Source organism: Perca fluviatilis, chromosome 17 (assembly GCF_010015445.1).
Source record: "Perca fluviatilis chromosome 17, GENO_Pfluv_1.0, whole genome shotgun sequence".
In the NCBI taxonomy this organism is placed as follows: Eukaryota; Metazoa; Chordata; class Actinopteri; order Perciformes; family Percidae; genus Perca; species Perca fluviatilis.
The window spans coordinates 5907059-5929389 of NC_053128.1; the positions used below are offsets into that span (position 1 = coordinate 5907059).

The window sequence follows — 22331 nt, forward strand, 5'->3', positions numbered from 1 at the left end:
AAAATAGTGTCTCTATGACAGAATTTGTCCGCAAAAGAGCACGGACACGTTTCAACTGTAAAATGTCCCGCTCAGTACATATATTGGTCTCAATTCTTCAATAACCAAATCTTTAGCGCACACACGCATGCACGCAGTTTGGACTTGGACCAGCTGGAAATGGAAACTAACTTTTTTCTAAAAGCAAGGACTTTACTAAGAGTGACTAGCAAATTAAATGAGTGTTTTTCACTTTGTGTGTGTTCGCCGTCACACTCCTGTGAGGCAACCAGCTGTGCAGCAACACACAAGTTTCTGATGTGTCGTCACTCACACTCACACACACTCACACTCACACACACACACACACACACACACACACACACACACACACACACACACACCTGCAGCAGGTGAGGACAATCTGCTGGTAGCGATGTCCATGCGGTGAGGGATCTGGACAGGAAGGTGTTTCAGACTGTCTCTGGGTCTGAGCAGTGCCCGAGGAGGACCGTGAGTGGAACAGGCCTCCGCTCTGCCTCCTGAACACACACACAAAGTTTTATACAGATGTTTAGTACGAACCTTGACACTCTTGAAATTACAAAAAGGGACCAATACTGAAACATAAATTTTACACAAAGTTGTAGAAAAGTCAGTTGACTGTCCACTGACCCGAGTACTGCAGCAGTGTGATTTCCTGAGAGCTGTGGGACCCCAGCAGGACCTTAGTGGTCTTAGCCCCACAAACAGCATGACAAAACATGGGTGGGGACTGCATCATGTGATCCCACTTGAGCATGGGCATGCAGGGGAAACGCTCGTCCATGATGTAGGCTGAGAACTGACAGAGAGAGAGGTACCGTCAGAGAGACAGGAATTTAAAAAACACTTTCTGAATCTGGAAAAAAAGATCAGACTGCTATAATAAGAAATACTTTATTGATCCCCCAAGGGGAAATTACATTTGATAGTTTTTACAGTTTAGTTTTTAGTTATATGATCCAGCAGGATGTATGAGCTGGACGGGTGCTTGCGTGGAATGTTAGCTTGTGAGATCAGTGTTTTTGTATTTTAATAAAATAACAGAGTGGCGAGTTGTCTCTTGTAAAGGGATCATCTGATCGCATCAAATCAGGCATCAGGATCACCCGGTTTAATTTACACTAATGCTAATATTCGCTGATGAGAAAATATTTCCCTGCATAAGTGAAAACTTTGACCTGCTGGTGGTATTGGAGGAAATGTCATCCCCAGAGGATCATTCATCCTCTGGGGATCACGAATTATTTTTCATGGCAAGATATTGCAGTCTGGACGAAAGTGGTGGACTACTACTATCCATAAGGCCATTGCATAAAAAAAGAGCTACATTTGAATGGATGCAAATTCTGGAAGTGCATTTGATAAAATGTTCAAACCACCCCATAACTGCAAAAACTCAAAAGCATTAGCAGGCTGTTTGTAGGCACAAGTCTACATTTAGTCTTTTCTAAGTGTGCATTTTATGTTTCAAAATTCTTTATTAATCTTCTAGTTAGGGCTGGGCAATATATCGATACTATATCAATATCGTGATGTAAGACTAGATATTGTCTAAGAGTTTTGGATTTCGTAATATGGCATAAGTGTTATTTTTTTTCTGGTTTTAAAGGCTGCATTGCGGTAAAGCAATGTCATTTTCTCTACTCATACGGTTACTAGCCTTTCTATAATTTGCCTTTACCCACTTAGTCATTATATCGCCATAACTGATGATTATTTATCAAAAATCTAATTGTGAAAATATATTGTTAAAGCACCAATTGCCAACCCTACAATATGTCGCAATATCAACATCGTGGTATTTGGTCTAGAATATTGTGATATCCGATTTTCTCCATATCGAATTTTTGGTTCAATGGATACCACACATAGGAGTAGTCGTTTTCTTTAACGTCTTGAAATCTCGTTTTCCTCCTACATAGTTGAACTTCAAACACATGAGAACCCTAACATTTAACAAGAATTTGAGAGAAGAATTTTCCTTAAAGTCAGCCTGACATATTTGGTATCTTTGGGAACTTAAGTATATTTACTAGAATTTAAAATAATGTTCAGAATCAGAATCAGAAAAGCTTTATTGCCAAGTATGTTTACACACACGAGGGATGTGTCTTGGTATCGTAAGTGCAAATCACATTAAAACATTAAAGCAACATGCACAAACACACCGACTCTGTGGGTTTAAACAAATTTTGGACAAGGTATGTACATGTGTACATTTGTGTTAATATCCATGTACCTGAGTCGTGATGAGGTGCTGGAAGGGATGGACATCTCCCAGATATCTGGACAGAATAAGTCTCTCCCCACTGCGACACTCCGGGGTGTTGCTGATGCGAAACAGAGTGTGATTCGAGACAGGACTCACCTGGAGGGACAGAAGAGGAAGGGGAGGGAAAGAATAAGTCCAGGCCTGGACAATTCCTGGTGGCCTGGCTAGCTGATTGGCCCCGAGTGTCAGACTCTTGTTAACCCTTACACCGCCGACATTACTCTTACATAAATAAATTTGGATGCTGCTGTCTGAATGTTACATCCAGAGTTCAAAAGTACAAAAAGATTGCATTCTACTCTGTGCTTAAAAAGCAGGTTAAAGGTGCAATATGTAATACTGACAGCTAGCGTTTAAAATGGTTACTGCAGTCCAAAAAAATATTGGAGTCGTCTCCCCTGCCCCTCCTCCCCAGACTCGAAGTTCACGGGGGATGCCAGGTTAAGAACGTTGAACGTAAAGTCCCACCACGTCAATGTTAGCTAGATGCTAGTCTCGCATTGCCAGACATAGCCAGAGTAGCTAGATGCTGGCTATGTTGACAGTCATAAAAGCCCATGCTCTCGCGAGCTCTTTCCCCGGCTGACAGTCACCTTTTATCGGCTAAACGTTATAACAACAACAGTTAGAAAAGGCCGCGGCCTCGCGGTCCTCTGTACCCAACTGACAGCCACCCTTTCTCTGCTTAAAATTACTGCAACAACCGCTTAAAAGACCACAACCTCGCGGTTGTCTGTACCCAGTTCACAGTCACCGATTGTCAGTTACAGCCGCTGAACAGAAGTGGGGGAAGAATTTTGACAGGGGGGAGATTTTTGATTCTACTACTTTCCAGAAACCGTTAAATATAAGAAATTAAATAAACATGTAGCCATTCTTCCATGAAGATTATAACTGTGTCAAAGTTTATGTGTAGATAAATCAAAAATATTTGATGCATGATCTACAAAATAATTGTAGATTGTAAAGGAGAAAATACTGGCTTTAGCAATGTTGTCAGAGAAGATAGTATATCAACTTAGCAGGTTTCCTTAATAACTGATGATATATTGTGCTCATCTTTTGATTTAATACAATATATTAGATATTGGTCCTTTAAGAAAACAATGGAATAGGTCTATGAATGTAACATCACCGGCAGTTCAGGTTTGTACACTTAAAAAGGTGCAATATGTAATACTGACAGCTATTGTTTAAAATAGTTACTGCAGTACAAATTCAAAATACTGGAGAGAGTCATCTCCCCCGCCCCCTCCTCCCCAGACTTGAAGTTCATGGAGGTTGCCAGGCTGAGACTGCAGCATCCATAGTATCGCTTTACCAGACCCTCCTCCAAAGCGCGCTGAAGGAGCATCCACAACAATGTTGCTAGATGCTTGTCTCACATAGCCAGACATTACTTCACAGCACAGCGGAGTAGCTAACGTTAGATGCTAGTCTCACATTGCCAGACATTACTTCACAGCACAGCAGAGTAGCTAACGTTAGATGCCGGCTATATTGACAGTCATAGAAGCCTGTGCTCACGCGGAGCTCTGTACTCAACTGACAGACAAACTTTATTGGTTTAGAATTACGGCAACAATCTCTAAACACACTGCATTTACATTTACACCCCATTTACAGCCCCCCTCTCGTGGCTTAAAATAACTCACAGTTGACGGCTACGGCCACTGAACAGGCTACATGTTGTAAACAGCCATGGCCCGCATACCTGCTCCTCCGGTTACGTTAGCAGGGTTAGCAGGGTTAGCATGGCGGGATCACTTTACTGGCTGTGTCTCAATTTGTTTTTGCGAGTAACCAACTTGGGTACTCTAGCTCTATAATTCAATGTGAGTACACAAATGCTGAAATAACATAAAATGCCCGTCCCTTGTAGTCGTGATAAATTCGCCTGAAGCTAATGCTTAACAGTTCAGGAGGAAATTAGCCAACACGGCGTCCTTTTGGGCTCTTAGCTGTCTCCATCTTTCAAATACATCTCCAATATTTACCCGGGGTTTGTTACGTCTCTGGTCACGTAACTGTTAGGTTGGGTAGAATTTATCTCCGTTGATCCCGTTCGTTTGTGTGCTGCTTTCATGGCTGTACTAACGTTACAGCTGTAGCGCGCTGAGTTTACGTTTCTACTGGTATATCTGGCAACCCGGCCTGGCTGTCAAACTGGGCAGTTGATACCAACACACAGGCCAAAACATAAACAGAAATTCCGTCACGGAACAGAAATTTCAAAAAGGAGAAAATACTGGCGTTAGCATTGTTGTCGGAAAAGATAGTATTTCAACTTAGCAGGATTCCTTAATATCTGATGACGCATTGGGGTCATTTTTGGATTTATTACAGTAAATATATTATATATTGGACCTTTAACATACTGTAACTACTGCCGTATTAAACCCTCCGAACCCAGTCTGCTAAACGTTGTTTTATTATTTTGATGTTGAAAATAGTTATTAAATATTATGTATCATAATATTAAAGCCCAATCAGTTCAATATATTTTTTTATGTTGAGGCTAACTGTGTTTATAATTGTGATGTACTCATATACTGCACAATGAGGAATTCAAGTACAAAATACTAGTTCTGGTGGTGTCCTCCCCAGTCTCGAAGTTCACGGGGGATGCCAGGTTAAGAACGTTGAATGTAATGTCCCACCACGTCAATGTTAGATTCTGGGTGTGTGCGAACACGCTAGCTTTTTACTAAATATGACGTGTAAACCCCCTACCTATTTCCAGCATGTAAGGGAATTGTTCCCGGGTTGTGACCCAGGTAGTGTCTGAATTGGATTAACCTGTGTTGACTGGCTTGGTTTAAATTGACAAAAGAAGGGTGGTACACAGGTCAGATAACCCTGGTCATTGTTGTGAAAGAGATGTTGTTAATCTACACTGCGTTCTTTGAGAAAAGACTAACTTAACTCAGTGTTGTCCACACTGGATAAGGAAAAAACATTGAGCCAACCACCTAATGTCTTGTCTCACCCTAATGTCTGTGAGCTCCACCCCCGTCCTGTCTGCGTACAACATCACCCTTGGGTGGGCGGAGAACTCGCACCATCGCCATGACGACTTAGCGTTGAAGTACAGGTTGCTGTCTTCTTCCCGAATCTTCTGCATCCTGATAGGAAAGAGTGTCACTTTAATTTTAAATTTGACTTATGATTGAACTTGAAACAGATAAGACCTGTATTTGTAAGAAGAATGAGTAAACACTTTCCTGTCTAAAGAAAAAAAAAAAAAACTTTCTCACCCTCTGCCAACAGTCCACAGGTTTGCTGCTCCACTTTCACTTGCCACTAGAACTTCACCTAAAACATGAGGACTGAAAACACACAGCAGACAGCAGATGTTACTTTACCCCTTTACCTACTTGGGACATTTTCAGAACTCAGAAACTTTCTGTCACCGAACATCAAGGATGCAGGGGGAATTGAACTACCATCCTGCAGCAGTGCTGCTCCTCCCTCATGGTCACTCACCTGACGTTGATGCAGGTTGCGACCTCTCTGGTGTTGACAACTTGCAGCAGACGAGGTTCATTTCGTTCGCTGAACCTCCAAACTCCACACAGGTGATCCGACCTCACTGCAACACAACCTGCAAACAACAAACATGTTAAAATGTCTGCACACTTTATTGGTTACAAAAGTTTCCTTTCCATCAGACGCCTGATTTATATATTATACGGCATAGCCGCAGCCCACAATTTAGCAAATGTGCAGTGAAGAGAGAGAGAGAAAAAGAGAAAGAGAGGTGTGTGTTGATGTGTTTGAAGTTAGCAGTAAAGTTACAGCTGTGAACATGGCAAAAGAGTGTGTGTACTAGGGCTGCTCGATTATGGAAAAAATAATAATCACGATTATTTTGGTCAATATTGAAATCACGATTATTTAACACAATTACTCATTGACCTTTGGGTATAATGAGAGGGTATTAAGAGTCTTTGGATCAGAATAAAATCTGTTTCACTACTGTGAGTCGGCTCAGCTTTACAGATATCCCACATAACGTTACACAGCTAATGAACAGTTCCACAGACATAAGACAATGTGCATCTCACATCCACTCACTATGACCACTACTACTGTCATTACGAAACATTGTGCCAAAATATCAACAATAATGTCGCTGTCAGTGGGCTTATTTGCTAGCTAACCTTAGGAAAAATCCAGCAGATAGACGGTACCTTAGAGTAACATTACGTTAAACAGGTGATTTAACGTGCCTGCTCATTTACATAAAGTTTAACAAAACTAAATGCTGAGGGAACTACTTACTATGTTTTTTCATGTTTTTGAGCAGTATGCCTATACACCCCCACTAAGCTGGAAAAGGTTTTAAACAGTAAGTGAATACAGCGTGTTGGGGGAATACAACGTCTATAGACAGTTCACTACTGTAGTATACTGTCTATAACAACAGCAGGGGAGGCAGAGGGACCGCAGGGTTAGCTAACGTTAGCTTTTCCCAGACAACTGAGTTGGTTTTGCCTTTTTTTGCTCACCAAACGCTGCTGCCATCTTTACTTGCGCTGAGTTTTTAAATCCCAGCGGATGATATGCACACGACTGGCCTCCCTGACTGACTGGCTTCGGGAGGGGCGGATGTGCGCATGCGCGTGTCATTCAGAACACAAGAAAAAATAAGAGTGTTCTTGCAAAACAGAACATGGCAAAATAATCTTTTTTTTCTCGATTATACTATTTTGGTGATCGTTAGGAGCCGAAATCGAAATCCAATTAATTGCACAGCCCTAGTGTGTACAGTTTATTAGTCGGTGAATAAATGCTAAATCTCCTCAAAACCCAAGTAAAGATCCCATGTCTTGCTTGCTAGGAGTCTCCAATGGCCAGACCTTCCTCCACAGTGCTGCGGAGGAGGGTCTGGCTAGTCCAAACAACATACTGGAAGAAAAAGAAAAAAAGTGCTCTAGTTTATTGGCATTTCTTTAAACCAATTAAAATCGTCTTGGGCGCCGGACGGAGCCTCTACAAAATAGCCTGTGTATGTACGTTCAAAAGATGTTTTAGTCGTGCAACAGAAAACTGGACTGGACAGATAGTTTAGCTGTCTGGATTTACCCTGAGGAGCAGTTAACCATAGTGCTTAGAATAGAGTTTAGAATGCCAACACAAAGAAAATGGAAGGTGAGAGACATTCGGCCAAAAATTAGGGACATCCAGCGTAATTTCCGGCGGCACCTGAAAAATCCTGGAAATGAAACGTAGTCGATATAGACTAGCTTGCTAGTTGGTAGTTAAAGTGAAGGATGTTAGCCACGGAGCTAGCGGCAACTTCAGCGCAGGCTCACTAATGGCGTTTTTCCATTAAACGGTACCTGCTCGACTTGCCTGGCCTCTACTCGCCTTTTTTGGTTTTCCATTATGAAAAAAGGTCCGTGGTACCTGCCAACAGGTACTTTTTTTAGTACCACCTCCGTCCAGGTTCCAATGCGAGCTGAGGCGATACCAAAAGATATCCCTCACTGCATCCGACAACCACTAAGCTTTATGAAAATAATTGCGTGATGTCACCAATATGCAAATCAGTGTATGATGCCATTTGCACTAAGCGCTCTAAAACCACAGAACAAAAACCCTGCTGAAGACTTTTAAAAATACTTTCTTGTTCTTACAGTCGTTTAACAGGGAGGCGGAGCTGATCTGTCTTACAGGGCCTTTCAGCTGGAAGCTGAACGGGTCACTGCTGCTGACGGCCACACAGGAAGAACTTCCTTTGTGGTGCTGCAGCTCCACTCTATGGAAGTCTGAGGTACTGTGTTAAGAACCACAAGGCAGCAGAAACACAAAGCAGGAAAAACACCACTCTGCTTCAAATCTACCTCAGCCATTACCGTTTTATATAAAAAAGAAATGTAGGTTAAAAAAAACCTACTGGGTTTTAAATAATTGTTTTAAAATGTCAGTATTTGATCATATCTGCAGGATACTGAGGCAGTCCAGTCCCTGGTTTCCAGGGTAGAGGAGACAGCCACGCTGACAGTCACTGCCGCTCTGTGAATAGGGGACAAAAGCCAGAGCGCCCCCGGTGGCTCCTTCAGAGAACAGCATGCGGTCTCTCTGCTCCGTCAGCTCCTCGTACAGCAGGGAACCCAGCAGCTCAGGAGGGATGGAAGGCACCACGTCCGACAGCAGGGCGCTGTACGTGTCCAGCGATCTGGAGGAATAGGACTGCGCGCATCTGGGCAAACGATACAACATGACGAAAAATAAAATACCGATCAGACAACCAGAGGTACTGATCAGTCCGGTCCACTCACATTTTATACTTCAGCATGTCAAGGAAGTTTTTCACCTTCCACATGTGGACTGAATCCCTGCGATATCTCTGCATTAAAAAAAATAAAAAAAACACATAAGTTTTAAATAATAGATGTTATCAATAACTGATTAGTCACCGCTTGTTAAATAACGACAGATGGAGAAGCCACTAGCCCTTTGTAGTGAGACCCATGATGGAAATATTTAATTTGTGTTTTGTTTGATTTAGATTTAAATGATTAGTGATCAATACACCTGTGGGTGACTGATTAGGGGAAATTTGTTAAAGTCTGAATCAATGCTTTATATATTCAGAAAAAGCCCAGTAACAGATAAAACGGAACAACTGGAGATCAAAGGGCTGGCAAGCATCTTAATACTATTTGTGTCTTTTCATATTTCATTCTATACAATCACAAAGCTTCCAGCGCCCAAACTGAAGTCTGTAAATTTTATATTTTTTGTCTAACCACTTTTTAAACAAATAAATGAATTGTCAAGAGAAAGCCTATTCTTGTGAATCTCACCTCTCTCTGTCCTTGTTTAAAGTTGAAATTTTCGCTCAGAATTTCACTCATGCACCCGAAGGCGTCCAGGTAGTGGTCCATGAAGAAGTTCTCCATCTAAATACAAAACCTGTTAAAAAACCTCAAAACACAGAACAAAAAAGGCAAAAGACAACAAAATCTGAGGCTGCTAAGCACGGTTGGGTTTAAACCAATTCTGTTAATTATAAATCTGATCTGGTTTGTTTGGATTACTATTCATTCCATTTATTAAGTTATGAGCCATATTGTGCATTAAATGTTAAATTGCATATTTACACATTTTCCACATTAAGATAAACCTAAGTCTCACATTGCCAGACCTACCTCCACAGGGCTGCGGAGGAAGGTCTGGCTGGTCCACACAACATTCTGGGATCTGAGAAAAACGAGCTCTGGTTTATTGGCATATCTATGCACCGGACGCAGGGACGAGCCTCTGCAAAATAGCCTTTATAAGGAACTTGTTTTGGTCGAACATGCACACGCAGGGAGGTAAGCTCTGGAATTAAAATGGCTGTCGAGTGTGTGATGAGATTAATAATAATAAATAAAAATAAAAAAAGATAAATATAATTTGATTGTCGGTTCTAGCTCGGAGGATGTTTCCCGAATCGACCGGAGTTTAGAATGCCAACACAAAGAAAGCAGAAGGTGAGGGACATCCAGACAAAAATGAGGACATCAGCTTTTATTTACATTCAAATGTAAAAGCGAAGTATTCTTTGGATTAGGGGTGTCATGTTTTACTGGTATTGACGATAACAGTGATATTTAAAAATTAAATATTGACATCATGTTAATAATACACATATAGTGAAAATAACCTAGCACCTCTTAACTTCTTTTTCTTTTTGTCATCACCCTCACCCCGAGCCTTTCCGGTGTAAAAATATTTTCGGTTCATTACGAAACTATGACGGGCCTACCTATACTTAGGGCTAGGCGGTATATTGACTTTTTAAAGGTGTATGGATACATTTTCAAACAAGATATGGGATGAGACAATACTGTTAAAATCAATATAGTTTGACGTTGCGTTACATAAACCACTTCTTCTGTAAAGCCGGGCCTATGTTTGCATCTTTCCTATCATACTCTTTAGCCTGTGTTGATCCTGTGTGAAAAAGATACATAGTTCACATCTCTGGAATCATCTATCTGAGACAAGGCTTTGTTATGTGTTGAACTGTCACACTCACATGTTTTGTGAAGTCCAGCGGATCTGGGGGCGTAGTAGGCCAAAGGAAAGCTGAAAGAAAGGTTTACAAATACTTAAACACACATATACATATTATCTCTCTCTCTCTTACATATTCTCTCTCTCTCTCTCTCTCTCTCTCTATATATATATATATATATATATATATATATATTTGTGTGTAAAACAAATATAACGAATAAAAAATACTTATTTAAGTTACAAACAGTGATAGAAGACAGATGGAAAGATGTAGCAATAAGATAAATGTCGAACAGGTTTTAAGATGTTTATATGAAAATGTTTCACTGTTCTCCTAGATTTTATAATTACAGAAAAAACTGCAGAACTAAATGTTGTGTTATCTCACTATTTAATTTGTCATTTATTTCTTAACCCTGAAATATGTTGGCAGTCTTCCAGTTCTTCACCGTAACTTAAAAATAACACATACTACACAGATCCGGTATTAAATATAGAGTCTCAGACCTGCCTCAGTGCTCCAGATCTGAACTGGAGGGGGAACAGGGACTGTTGTTTGAGACCTGAATGACCTACAGTGAGACAAAACCGGCTGTCAGTTACTTACACTTTTTAGGAGACAGGAGGGGAATTGGTATTGGCTCAGTGTGACGCCACGTCTCCCCTCTGACCTGATGCCTGGATGTGAATGTCCAGCTGGAGAGAGGACCAGAGGTGCCCTGAAACCACATACCAAAAAAAATAATAAAGTGTGACAGTACAGATTACATTTTCAACTTTTCAATCCAGTCCTACTAACAGTCCAAATACCCAAAGGATTATGCTGCATTCAAAACAGAGAAACATCCCCACAGCAGAACATATGTAAAGTGCATAATGTCAGTGTTTAACAAAATCTAAATTTGTTAATAATCAGCAATATTCCAGAGCCTTGAATTTTATCAGAATCAGGAAGACACACCTGAACGGTCTTTACACTGTGTTTGAAAAAATAAATAATCTAGACTGAAGTGTCTAGTTTTTGTGTGTATGACGGCAGAGTGGAGCCCACACACACACACACACACACACACACACACACACACACACACACAAAGTTAGGTGTAATATAAAAAAGGGTATGTCCAAGTTTTTACTCAATATCTCATAATTTAGATTTTTTAATTTGTATGCATAACTTTACATTCATTCGTTTTCTTTTCCTGGCAGAAATGGGCTTCCAGAAGTTTCAAATGGTGACGTGACCAATGACACAGTTTGAATCATAGTTTTATGGTTTTTATCCTCCAATATACTTTACATGTGTCATGATTTAATCATACATTTCCTTACTTGATGCAAAACTAGTATTACATCTTGATAAATGTCCGCTGATAGTGGTGATAGCTGAATACAAATACGTTTTGCTGTTAATATTTATTTGTATAAAAGTAACATCCGTTTATTTATCCAATAAAATACGAGACTATTAGTTAGCTCTTCTCTGGATGAAAATAAATAATTCAAAAAAGTATAATAATACGTGTAAATATTGTAATAATCAAACATGCCTCGAGTATATTCATAGATATGGTTTGCAAAAATATTTACACCTTTATTAATATTAGTCAGTAGCATTGAGCTGACAGCTAACCACCCACCTGAGGTCTGACTCGGTCGTAGCAGCCCCAGTTTCCAGCGCAGTGTTTCAGGACCGAGTCCGGAGGTGCGCAGTTGTAAAACGAAGGAAAAAGCTGCTGTGGGAACTGGTAATCCATTTAAACTGTCAAACTAATCTAATTAAAATAACTGTCCAGTTTTCTAATAATGTTTGTGTCGTCGTTTCTTTACTCTCTCAGTGTGTACGGGAACACGTCTGAACATGTTGTTCTGCGGCTTAGCTAACGCTAGCTCCCCGGACAGATGGCACGAATAATCACGTTTCTCCTCTTCTAATCATCAGGACACGCGTTCAGAACCTCAAACAACAAGTTGTACATGTCAAAGGAAACAGAACAGCCCGGTGAGGCACAGAACTGTGGTAGAATTGTCCAAAACCCTCAGTGTACCACCGAACACGTGCAGACTCGCGACCAGAAAACGACAGTCAAGCTCGGGGTATGAGCAGCTGGCAACAACAACAATAAGACTTCCGGTTGGTCTGATTTCTTTTTTACCACCTTTTATTATTACTGAAAAGTGGCAAAGAGATGAATGACAAAACAATACAACTAATAATACGTATAAAATGACAAACCATGTAAGATAACAACAAACAAACACAATAATAAGTGTATTAATAAACTCGACTTTAAAAACGTAATCATTTGGGCTTTTATTTTGAAAGGTAAATGCGGAGGTTGTTTTAGTAAAAAGGAGTAGGTGTTTGGCGTAAGAGAACGTTTAAACAAGCCAAGTTAGCCCTCTGAGCTAATGCGTTGCTAACTTATATAGTAAATAAAACGGAGGCTCCGTAACCTCAACCAGCGTGAAACAAAACGGCACACTCCACTATATCTAGTCACAACAGCGCATTTTCAATTCAATTTTATTTATACTGTCAAATCATAACAGAAGTTATCAGGACACAAGACAGTAGGTTTAGACCACACTGTAAATTTACAGAGACCCAACAATTCCCCCCAAGAGCAAGCATTTAGTGCAACAGTGGCAAGGAAAATCTTGCAGAAACCTCAGACAGAACCATGCAGGCTCTTTGGGAAACAGCGACACAGATACAGAAGTATGATTTCGTAATAATTATAGCAGTTGGCATGATGTGCAGTGGCAATTATAGTAAAAATAAAGGCAATAGAACTATGACTAGAAATAATAAGTAGCAGTGCAGGGCGTAGCAGGGCATCGAGCAGGACCACAGCAGCTACAAAAACAATCCAGGTGCCACCACAATCCAAGGAAATCTGCGAGGCAAGAAAGCATAAGGACTCCGGGGAAGAAACTCCCAGGATATACATTGCCAATATGTAATTCAGTTCTTTCTAGTAAAAAAAAAAAACTAAAACATTTCAGATATACAATTACATTCTTCCTATCCACAATTGTTATTTCAGATATCCACAACCTTCTTACTAGGAGAAATGACATTCTTGTGTTTTGGGCTTCTAATTTCAGATATCCACAACTTCATTCTTCCTATCCAAAATGAACATTCTAGATATTTGAAATAGAATAACTCCAATTGTGGATATCTGTTTTCAATTCGGATCTTCTTGCGTCCAACCTGGAGACTGCAGCAAAACTGTGCACGTGCCCCAGGTTTTTACTTTGAAAACACGAGACCGGATGTGACTCTCAGTTGTCAAGTGATCAGCTGACCGAAACAGGTCGGCTTCTCGGTGAGACAAGCAGCTAAAAACAAGACGAAAAGGAGGTTCATTTCTGTTTTTATTTGCGACGGAGGGAAACGTTCGTCGATAAGCCTTTCTTTAAAGGGAAATGTTCCAGTAGGACTTTTAGTGGTACGTATATACAGTTTTCTACATTGTGTTTTGATTCAGTTATTCGCGTAGCTAACCCGAATGTCGCGACATTGCAGTTATGGTTTAGCGTTAGCATAGCGTAAGCACCACATAGCTCACTGCACAAATATGTCCTTTCACGTAGCTTTAAGTTAAAATATCGGCATAATTCTCTGCTGCTGACCTTCTCCCAGGTGTTAGGGACTGTTCAGCATCTCACTGTGATGTAAACGTATAACCCTTTACTCCCCAAACGAGGCTGCCTGCTGCACAGCCTGCAGACCTCCTGCAAACCTGCATGAAACGTCAAGGTTAATTAACGTCATTCAAATGTAGTGCAAAAACACAAACTGTTGATGTTTTGATGTAAAGGTGTGTACTCTTTGTTGTCCATTACTGTCAAAAGGTCACTGCTGTTTATTTCCTTGTCTTCGTGACAGGACAGTGACTCGACATTGTATTCGTGTCTGCCTGGAGATATAACGTTAAATGACACGACTAAAGTAAACATTAACTGATTTGACAAGTCCTAAGGATTTTGTGAACTGGACGTAATGTTATGTCAGCATCTAACTATATTGTCTGTACACATGCTAAACGTGAGCATATTAGCATGCTACAGCATGCTATGTATTTAGCATATTTAGCATGTCATGACCGCTTTATTGGCCAAATATGTGTACACATACTAGGGGTGTGACTCCGGTTTTTGTTGCTGTCAATGGTACACACTTTTCCAATTGTAATAGAGAGACATACAGCTAAAAGATAAATATATGTAAAACATTACACTATTATACAGGCTTCATACAAGAGGGGAAAAAACAGATGCATACTCTGTTCATATTCTGTTTGGTGGCTAATCCAAACCAGGCAGTGATTGATGTGCAGAGAACAGACTAGATGGTTGCAGTGTAGAACTGGATCAGCACCTCCCAAAGGCAGGTTGAACTTACTGATCTCCAATGGCTCAGATCATAACATTTAAAATCGGCCTACACTTTCAAAAGAACTAAAAACTGTTACAGGATCTGAGAGGCCTCCCTGATTTATACATACAAACATTACTGATACTCCTTCTAGGGTGGTGCAAGACCCATGTGGTGCAGTCCCAACCCAAATGTTTAGTAATATTAGCCTCTACAGTAGGGTTAGGTGACACATAATACATACTGTGAGAACATTTCCACCAAAGTATGTATGCCCACTGCAGTTGGTCATATTGAAAATCAATGAGCAGGTCTGTGTTATGGCAGTATTGAATTTGCAGGACTTGTTCATCACTGTGATAAAGTACCTAGATTTTCCCAGTATTAAAATGACTGGATCAGTCAAAGACATTCTCCCTCTATGTTTCTCTTTTTAATTTTACCTCTCCTTCTAGACACAACAGCATAATGTCGGGGAACAACTTGGTTCTGCCCATAGTGCTCTGGGGCCGCACGGCTCCCACCCACTGTATCAGCAGTCTGCTGGTGATGGACGACTTCAGCACCATCATCACCGGCTGCCATGACGGACAGATCTGTCTCTGGGACATGACACCTGAGCTGGAGGTACTGATGAACAGGGCTGCGCAGAATCTGCAGATGCAGAATTTCCCACAGAATTTCCTGCCGATTTTTTTTTTTTTTAACACATCTCCACCCCAAGAAGAAAAAACTATTTTCATTCTGGATCACTGCTGAAATCTGTAATAAGTCTGCAGATTCCATTTGGGTCTGCTGATGAGGATAAAGGTGGTGGCAATGATGATGATGATGATAGGGGGTGGGAAAGGGGGGACAAACACAGTCACTCACCACTTATTTACTCTGCTTCTCATTGTTTTATTAAAAACCCCTGTTCTTCTTTTCATTTTGCTCAGATTTGTCCCAGGGCCATGTTGTTTGGCCATACAGCCTCCATTACCTGTCTGTCTAAAGCCAGTGCGTGTAGTGACAAACAGTACATCGTCAGTGCATCAGAGAGCGGGTGAGTACATTTTTGTCATGCACACTCTATTAGTAGTTTAATATAGATGGTGATTTCTTGCTGATACAACAGAATAACTTGTAATTTAATTTACGTTGCAAAAAAAGGCTAGTTTCTGAACAAAGGCTTCAGAAAACCAATGCAATTAACATGTTCTCCTCAAATCAAATATTTCAGTATTTTGGGCCTACTGTTTTCTCATATGAGGAAACATTAACGGCTTGGGTTTTTCATGTTTGCTCATTTGACTTGACAAAAATGACTAAGACACTTGAGGCATTATCTGCTAAAGGGCTGAAACTAATGATTATGTTCATTGTCGATTTAATCTTTCCATTATTTTCTGGATTAATCCATTACATGTTTGTTTCGATAAAATGGAAAAAGAAAAATATCAGTTTTTCCCAAAGCCCAATATGACATACTCAAATGTCTTGTTTTTTCCACAACTCAAATATTTTCAGTTAACTGTCATAGAGGAGGGAATAAACTAGAATATATTCACATTTAAGAAGCTGGAATCAAAGAGTTTGTACTGTTTTTCATTTTTTTTTAACTCGAACCGATTAAGAAGGATAGAGTATTGAATGAAGAGTCTCTGTAAAGCACTTTGGCCAACATTTGTTTTTGTTTAAATGTGCTCTATACATACCATTGTTATCACTGTTAAAAGGAATAAACTATCAACTTTCAAAAGAATACTGTATTTAAAGCATATCTTTGCTTAATGTCCTTATCGGTTACCATATACATAGTCTATATCCATAACGTTCCACTTCCGGGATTGCTCCGGTGCCACCGGAAAACTCCGCCGGATGCGTGTCTTTTCGGCCGATGTCCGTTTCCTTCCTTTATTTTTGTGTTGTAATTTTAAACTCTGGTTGATTTCTGAGGACTATGGTTAACTGCTCCTCAGATCTCTGCAGGGTAAATCCAGACAGCTAGCTAGACTATCTGTCCAATCTGAGTTTTCTGTTGCACGACTAAAACAACTTTAGGAAATAGACGTTCCACTAAAATAAGTTCTTTACCGAGGCTATTTTGCAGAGGCACCGTGGCTCTGTGCGGAGCTTAGCACCACCCAAGACGATTGTGATTGGTTTAAAGAAATGTCAATAAACCAGAGCACGTTTTTCTTCCATCCCGGAATGCTGTGTAGACTAGCTAATCAAATAGAAGAAATGATAGACACAATTTCTAGATATAAACCCCAGGATGAAAGTTGAATTCCTACTCATTTATGTCTAACTTAAGTTTGGTCATGTTTCCAGAGAGATGTGTTTATGGGATGTGAACGATGGACGGTGTATTGAGTTCACCAAGCTGGCCTGTGCTCACACTGGCATACAGGTAAGACACATAATCGTACACCCTACATTTTCAAATAAAAGCTGGTATAGGGCTGTACCGAATAGTTTGAAGCTTGATTCATAACCGTGACATTCAAGTTCTAAATCAACATTTGGTGGCAGTGCAGGTATTTTTTTTTTAAATTGCATGTCTATTCATTCTGTTCGGTATTTCTGCACAGTTGCAGATAAATATAACCCTACACTAATATTATTAGTATTATGCTTTTTGTAAAATTAGATCCCAGTGGGATTCCAGTGGTGGCTGCATAGGACTGTTTCTGACTTGTGTCCAAAACTCCATGTATTAAAAATAAACATAGATGTAATCATTTCCAAATTCTAAAAACATGATTTTTTTTATAATATAGTAATGATAATATATATTAAGCCTTTTTAAAGCTTTACTGTAGTGCGTAACATTTTTATAATAATGAACGCCCGTTACATTCAAGCCATTGCCAAATGAGTTGCTACAAAGCTAATTAAGACTATCCGCTCCACACAACTCTCTCAGGATTTCTCAGCATGGCTGTGTTTAGAAATTGGTGTCGTCCGGCGACTTTCTTATGCAGAAACTCAAGTAAACATAATTATCACTTCTGAAGAGTTCATCATGTTTTTTTTTTAATCCTCCGTGTCCTCCTTGGCTACTAGCAACGTGTGGAGGAGGGGTGGGGGTAAAGCGCGATCATTACTTAGAATTCCTCATGGGGGAGACATAAACTACGCACTATAGCTTTGAAAAAAGTTTTCACTGCAGTTAAAAAACAATTTTCTCTCCTACCTGGTGCACGCACCTGTATTAAAGGGCAGTCTAGCATCAATCTAACAGCACCATAATTTACAATTATTTATAACCAAATATGGGATTTTATTTATTAGTTTAGAATAAGAACTCGGAATTCTGTCACTCAGTGAGGAAGTTCCACCATCGGTTTGAGAGAGTGTAATGACGTGAGTCTCTGTGTTTTCCCATTAGCCATTTCCCTTTCAAAATGTATTGGCTCGACACAGACTTTTACCTCCGCTGACGCCCATCATTCAGCTGATTAACTCAACGCACAGTTGTTGTTGTTGCTGCCACCCGTTTCAACCCTTTTAATGCACGGGCTTAGCAACACGGGCAGTGTAGGTCACCAATGGTGTGCAATTACTGTAATACTTTATCTCACATGGTAAATTCATCATAATTTACATTTCCATAGCACTAATTCCACCAGTACAACAAAGTCATGTCATACTTACCACTCTGCTGCTCTCGGTTTCTCTTTTTAACCCAAATATTCTTTTCATTCACTAGTTAGTTCCAATTGCTTCTATTTTTCTATTTTTTAATCACTATGAAGCTACTGTCAATGAAAATCAACACATCTTTGAAATGTTTCACATTAGCATGTTTCACAAAGTCTTTTTGCCCTTTGAGAGGCTGGAAGGCTAACATTTTTAGTTTTTTGACTCTCTTCCTCCTGTTACCCTCTCTCCTCACCTTTTTGGTGTCTCCTGCTCTGTCTCCTCTCCCTGTTTCTCCTCCTCCTCTGTGGTTCTCCAGTTCTATCAGTTCACCATCGGCACTGAGAGGGAGGCACGTCTGCTATGCAATGGCCACTACCCAGAAATCCTTGTGGTGGATGCAACCAGCCTGGAGGTCCTGTACTCCCTGGTGTCCAAGATCTCTCCTGACTGGATCAGCTCCATGAGCATCATCCGATCCCACCGAACACAAGGTGAGAGACATAGGTGGTGCTGGAAAATACTTAAACTTTATTAAACTGACGAGATTGGTATCGCCATGCGAGTTCGGTTGATTTTAATATTGCATGTGCTGGTAAGTGATTTGAATCCAGTTCGGAGCACATGTCTGATTTTTTACATTCTCCCCCCTCCTTACTGCAGCCCTACTTATCTGCTGTTTTTCAGCTGGTCTTCTCGTAATTTCAAATCAATCCACAGAGACAATTGACCAGATTTTTATGTCTAGTGAGTGAGCTACACGTATGTAACATTTCCACGTATGTAAAATTTGAGTTTTGGCTAATTTCCTGCTAAGTTCTGCCCTTTGCCAAGTGTTTCTATTGATGACACCCCTGTTTTTTGACCAACCTTGCGCATTTATAGTAGAAATGTATATCACAATCCCGCAATGCTGTATACCAAATTTGATGTTGCTACGGCTGTAACATCATGGCAGTGCCTGATGTTAAATAATAAAAAATGGGCAAAGAGGTGGAGTGTGGATGGAGCTGAGGGGGGCTGAATGAAGCCTACATTCTATGTTCTATGTCATTCAAAGCGATATGCTCTTAATTATGCAGAACTTGCCTGAATATAATTAAAAAAAGGTGTGTTATACTTTCTCCCCCCCCCCCTCTTCCCCAAAGTTGTCATGAAGGGGGAACTTGGCTATAGAGACAAACACTGTTTTTTGTACCAGGCTGTAAACATGCTTGATTCTGCTGTAAAGTTGGGCATTTTAACACTGGAGATCTGTTGTTTGACTCCCTTTTGGAGCCAGCCTCAAGTGGCCACTCGATGAACAGCAGGATTTTGCACTTCCTTATTGGAGGTTGCAGCATGGTTATGAAACATAATTTCCAGTTATTGGGCCAAGTTTCATGTTTTAGCTCATTCCAGCTCAGGGGAATTTGAGCTGCTGCAGCTGACAACAAATAATAATTAAAAACCAGCACAAACTCAAAGGGTTCTGCCCCTTTAGGATTTGAATTCTAATAATGAGAAACCTTTTATCTTTCCCTTGTAAGTTATCTCTGTTCTTATGAGATGAGAAGCTGATGATCCAAGCAAGTTAGCTTAAGAGTCTCTCAAATAATAATTCATAATTTAATAGGGGGTCGTATTTAATTCAGTGAATAAATAAAATATAGTGATAAACGTATCATCCTTTAGCAGTGAGTTATTAAAGCACCATTGTTTTAATTTAGATTCTCTTTTATAAATGAGGCGAAAGCTCAATGCTTGATCCAAAATAATGGCGCTATGACTAGAGATGTAACCATGCGTATGTTTAAGTGCATGTTTGCATTTTTCTATGATAAATGGTCCCATAACTCTAACATGTTTAATGTAACCATGTAAATATGCTAACAGGCAAAGTTTTGTATTATTACCTCTGATGAGGCACTAACTTTGATTTGGTGGTACTCTGTTTCTTTTCTCAATGTAGAGGACACAGTGGTGGCAGTGTCAGTGACTGGGATTTTGAAGGTCTGGATCATAACAGCTGAGGTCAGCAGGATGCAGGTACACCGCCATACAAATACATCAGCTGTGTATACTGCCGGATAGATGTGTAAACGCAAGTTGAAGTGAACACAGGCCTTAACAGTATTGCTAGGACTATTATGGAACATTTGAATATTATAATAATGGACGAATACACCTTAAATATATTGTGTGTGTGTGTGTGTGTGTGTGTGTGTGTGTGTGTGTGTGTGTGTGTGTGTGTGTGTGTGTGTGTGTGTGTGTGTGTGTGTGTGTGTGTGTGTGTGTGTGTGTGTGTGTGTGTGTGTGTGTGTGTGTGTGTGTGTGTGTGTGTGTGTGTGTGTGTGTGTGTAGGACCTAGACCCTGTGTTTGAAGAAGAGTCCAAACCCATCTACTGTCAGGGCTGTCAGAGTATTTCCTTCTGTACCTTTACTCAGAGCAGCCTGCTGGTTGTCTGCTCCAAGTACTGGAGGGTAAGAACCTGCATTATTTACAACTAAGTAATACTACGCTCTGACTACTTAAAGTGCTCATATTATGCTTTTTGGCTTTTTCCCTTTCCTTTATTGTGTCATATATCTTTTTTTGTGCATGTTATAGGTTTACAAAGTGAAAAAGCCCAAAGTTGTCCTTACCTAACTACTGTGCATGTGCGACTCCCAACAAAGATGGAACAGAAGTGTGATGCCTCCCTCTGTAGCTAAAACAGATAGCTCAACACACAGGGTGAAAAGAGGAGCTGCAGTAATGTGCAGTACAACAAAAATATAGTGTTTTTTGAAAATTAAACCATGTAAACCTATTCTGATATAACCTCTAAATACAATTATGAACCTGAGAATGAGCTTAATATGAGCACTTTAAGCACTGTGTGAGCAGTGGACATGGAATTTTGGCCCCAGTCTGACCCGGCCTGAGCTGTACTACATGAATAAAAATGTTTATCTTTTTCTCGTGTGTGTCAGGTGTTTGATGCAGGCGACTACTCGTTGCTCTGCTCAGTGTCCAGTGACAGCGACCAGGCCTGGACCGGAGGAGAGTTCATTGCCGCAGACAAAGTCATCATCTGGACCGAAGACGGCTGCAGTTACATCTATAAGCTGCCTGCCAGGTAATTGCTGTTTCACAGTAGCTGCATCCATGCTTGTGTGCGCTAATGTGACGTCAAAATGATGTAGATCTCGCAGGCGCGGCAGGATTTTGATTGCGCGAGCAGAGTGCGCCCCACTCTGTTTTTTTTTTCCAGCGCCGCGCGACAAAGCGGAAATGGGTGGGCTGAACGAGTTCACCGACAACCGGATGCCAGGACTCTCAGAGTGACTGCAAGTCTCTCTTCTAAACTTACTGGGTTAAGATGAGTTCTTTTATGGTGAAAGTCTTGATCAGGCAGTTGCGACTTACGTGAGCTGAGGTTTAATTACTAATGTTAACTAGCGTGTTAGTGATCAATAATTAGCCTGTGCCTATGTTATCTCCTTACATATACCTACACTCTCCGTCTCTGCAAGATTGGGAATGACTGAGCACAGCTACCAGAAGACTTACAACTTTCAGACAGGTTGTTCACGTCACATTTACATTGTCTCTGTCAGTTGGAGGCTGCGCAGTAAAGCTAGTGATCACCGGAAAAGTGCTTCTAATAGCCTTCACTGGTCTCCGTCCAGAGCAACGGGCTCTGTTGGTCCATTTTATATATGTCAATGGTTGGGAACGGCCAGCGTACTGAACGTTTAAACCTGCTGCTCCTCTGGCCCTAATGCTGTGTTTCCACTGTAGGGTACAGCTCAGCTATGCTCGACTCACTTTTTTGGTACCAGTACTTTTCTGTTTTCGTTTTCCATTGCGGATAGTACCCACACAGTGGAGGTGGGATTCTCAGCTGATTGCCATAGCGATGGCACGTGAAACTGCTGTCATCTTGAAGGCGACAATCGCCAAATCCTTTCATTAGCAACCAAATAGAGGAATGTCTGCACTTCTGGATTGAGTTAATACAAAAATTGCGGTCGCTGTTG

At 40.6% G+C, this 22331-nt stretch overlaps 2 protein-coding genes across 2 annotated transcripts in view; one reads left to right on the top strand and one right to left on the bottom strand.

Annotated features, from left to right (window-relative positions):
• Positions 1-300: 300 nt before the first annotated feature.
• Positions 301-12414, bottom strand: LOC120545633 (TATA box-binding protein-associated factor RNA polymerase I subunit C-like). Its single transcript, XM_039780166.1, has 13 exons — positions 11953-12414; positions 10920-11031; positions 10332-10381; positions 9112-9207; positions 8584-8651; positions 8254-8504; positions 7939-8070; positions 5783-5900; positions 5554-5625; positions 5286-5421; positions 2264-2392; positions 655-823; positions 301-521 (listed from the first exon to the last, which is right to left on the bottom strand). Exons 1-13 carry the CDS (start codon positions 12067-12069, stop codon positions 316-318), a joined length of 1656 nt encoding a protein of 551 aa, XP_039636100.1. The 5' UTR covers positions 12070-12414; the 3' UTR covers positions 301-315.
• Positions 12415-13601: 1187 nt separating this feature from the next.
• LOC120545634 (WD repeat-containing protein 7) overlaps positions 13602-22331 on the top strand; it is a 151384-nt gene continuing 142654 nt past the window's right edge. Inside the window, exons 1-8 of the mRNA XM_039780167.1 lie at positions 13602-13770; positions 15155-15326; positions 15638-15744; positions 17016-17094; positions 18646-18820; positions 20278-20354; positions 20670-20789; positions 21282-21427. Of these exons, the coding sequence (XP_039636101.1) occupies positions 15168-15326; positions 15638-15744; positions 17016-17094; positions 18646-18820; positions 20278-20354; positions 20670-20789; positions 21282-21427 (863 nt within the window). The 5' untranslated portion in view covers positions 13602-13770; positions 15155-15167. The remainder of the gene's footprint in view (positions 13771-15154; positions 15327-15637; positions 15745-17015; positions 17095-18645; positions 18821-20277; positions 20355-20669; positions 20790-21281; positions 21428-22331) is intronic.

Bases quoted from the DNA above. Each gene is read 5' to 3' on its own strand.
- LOC120545633 (XM_039780166.1), bottom strand. From the start codon at position 12,069: ATGGATTACCAGTTCCCACAGCAGCTTTTTCCTTCGTTTTACAACTGC. The intron at 11,032-11,952 runs GTGGGTGGTTAG...ATGTGGTTTCAG, and splicing joins ACGACCGAGTCAGACCTCAG to GGCACCTCTGGTCCTCTCTC. The intron at 5,626-5,782 runs GTGAGTGACCAT...GTGTGTTTTCAG, and splicing joins GCAACCTGCATCAACGTCAG to TCCTCATGTTTTAGGTGAAG.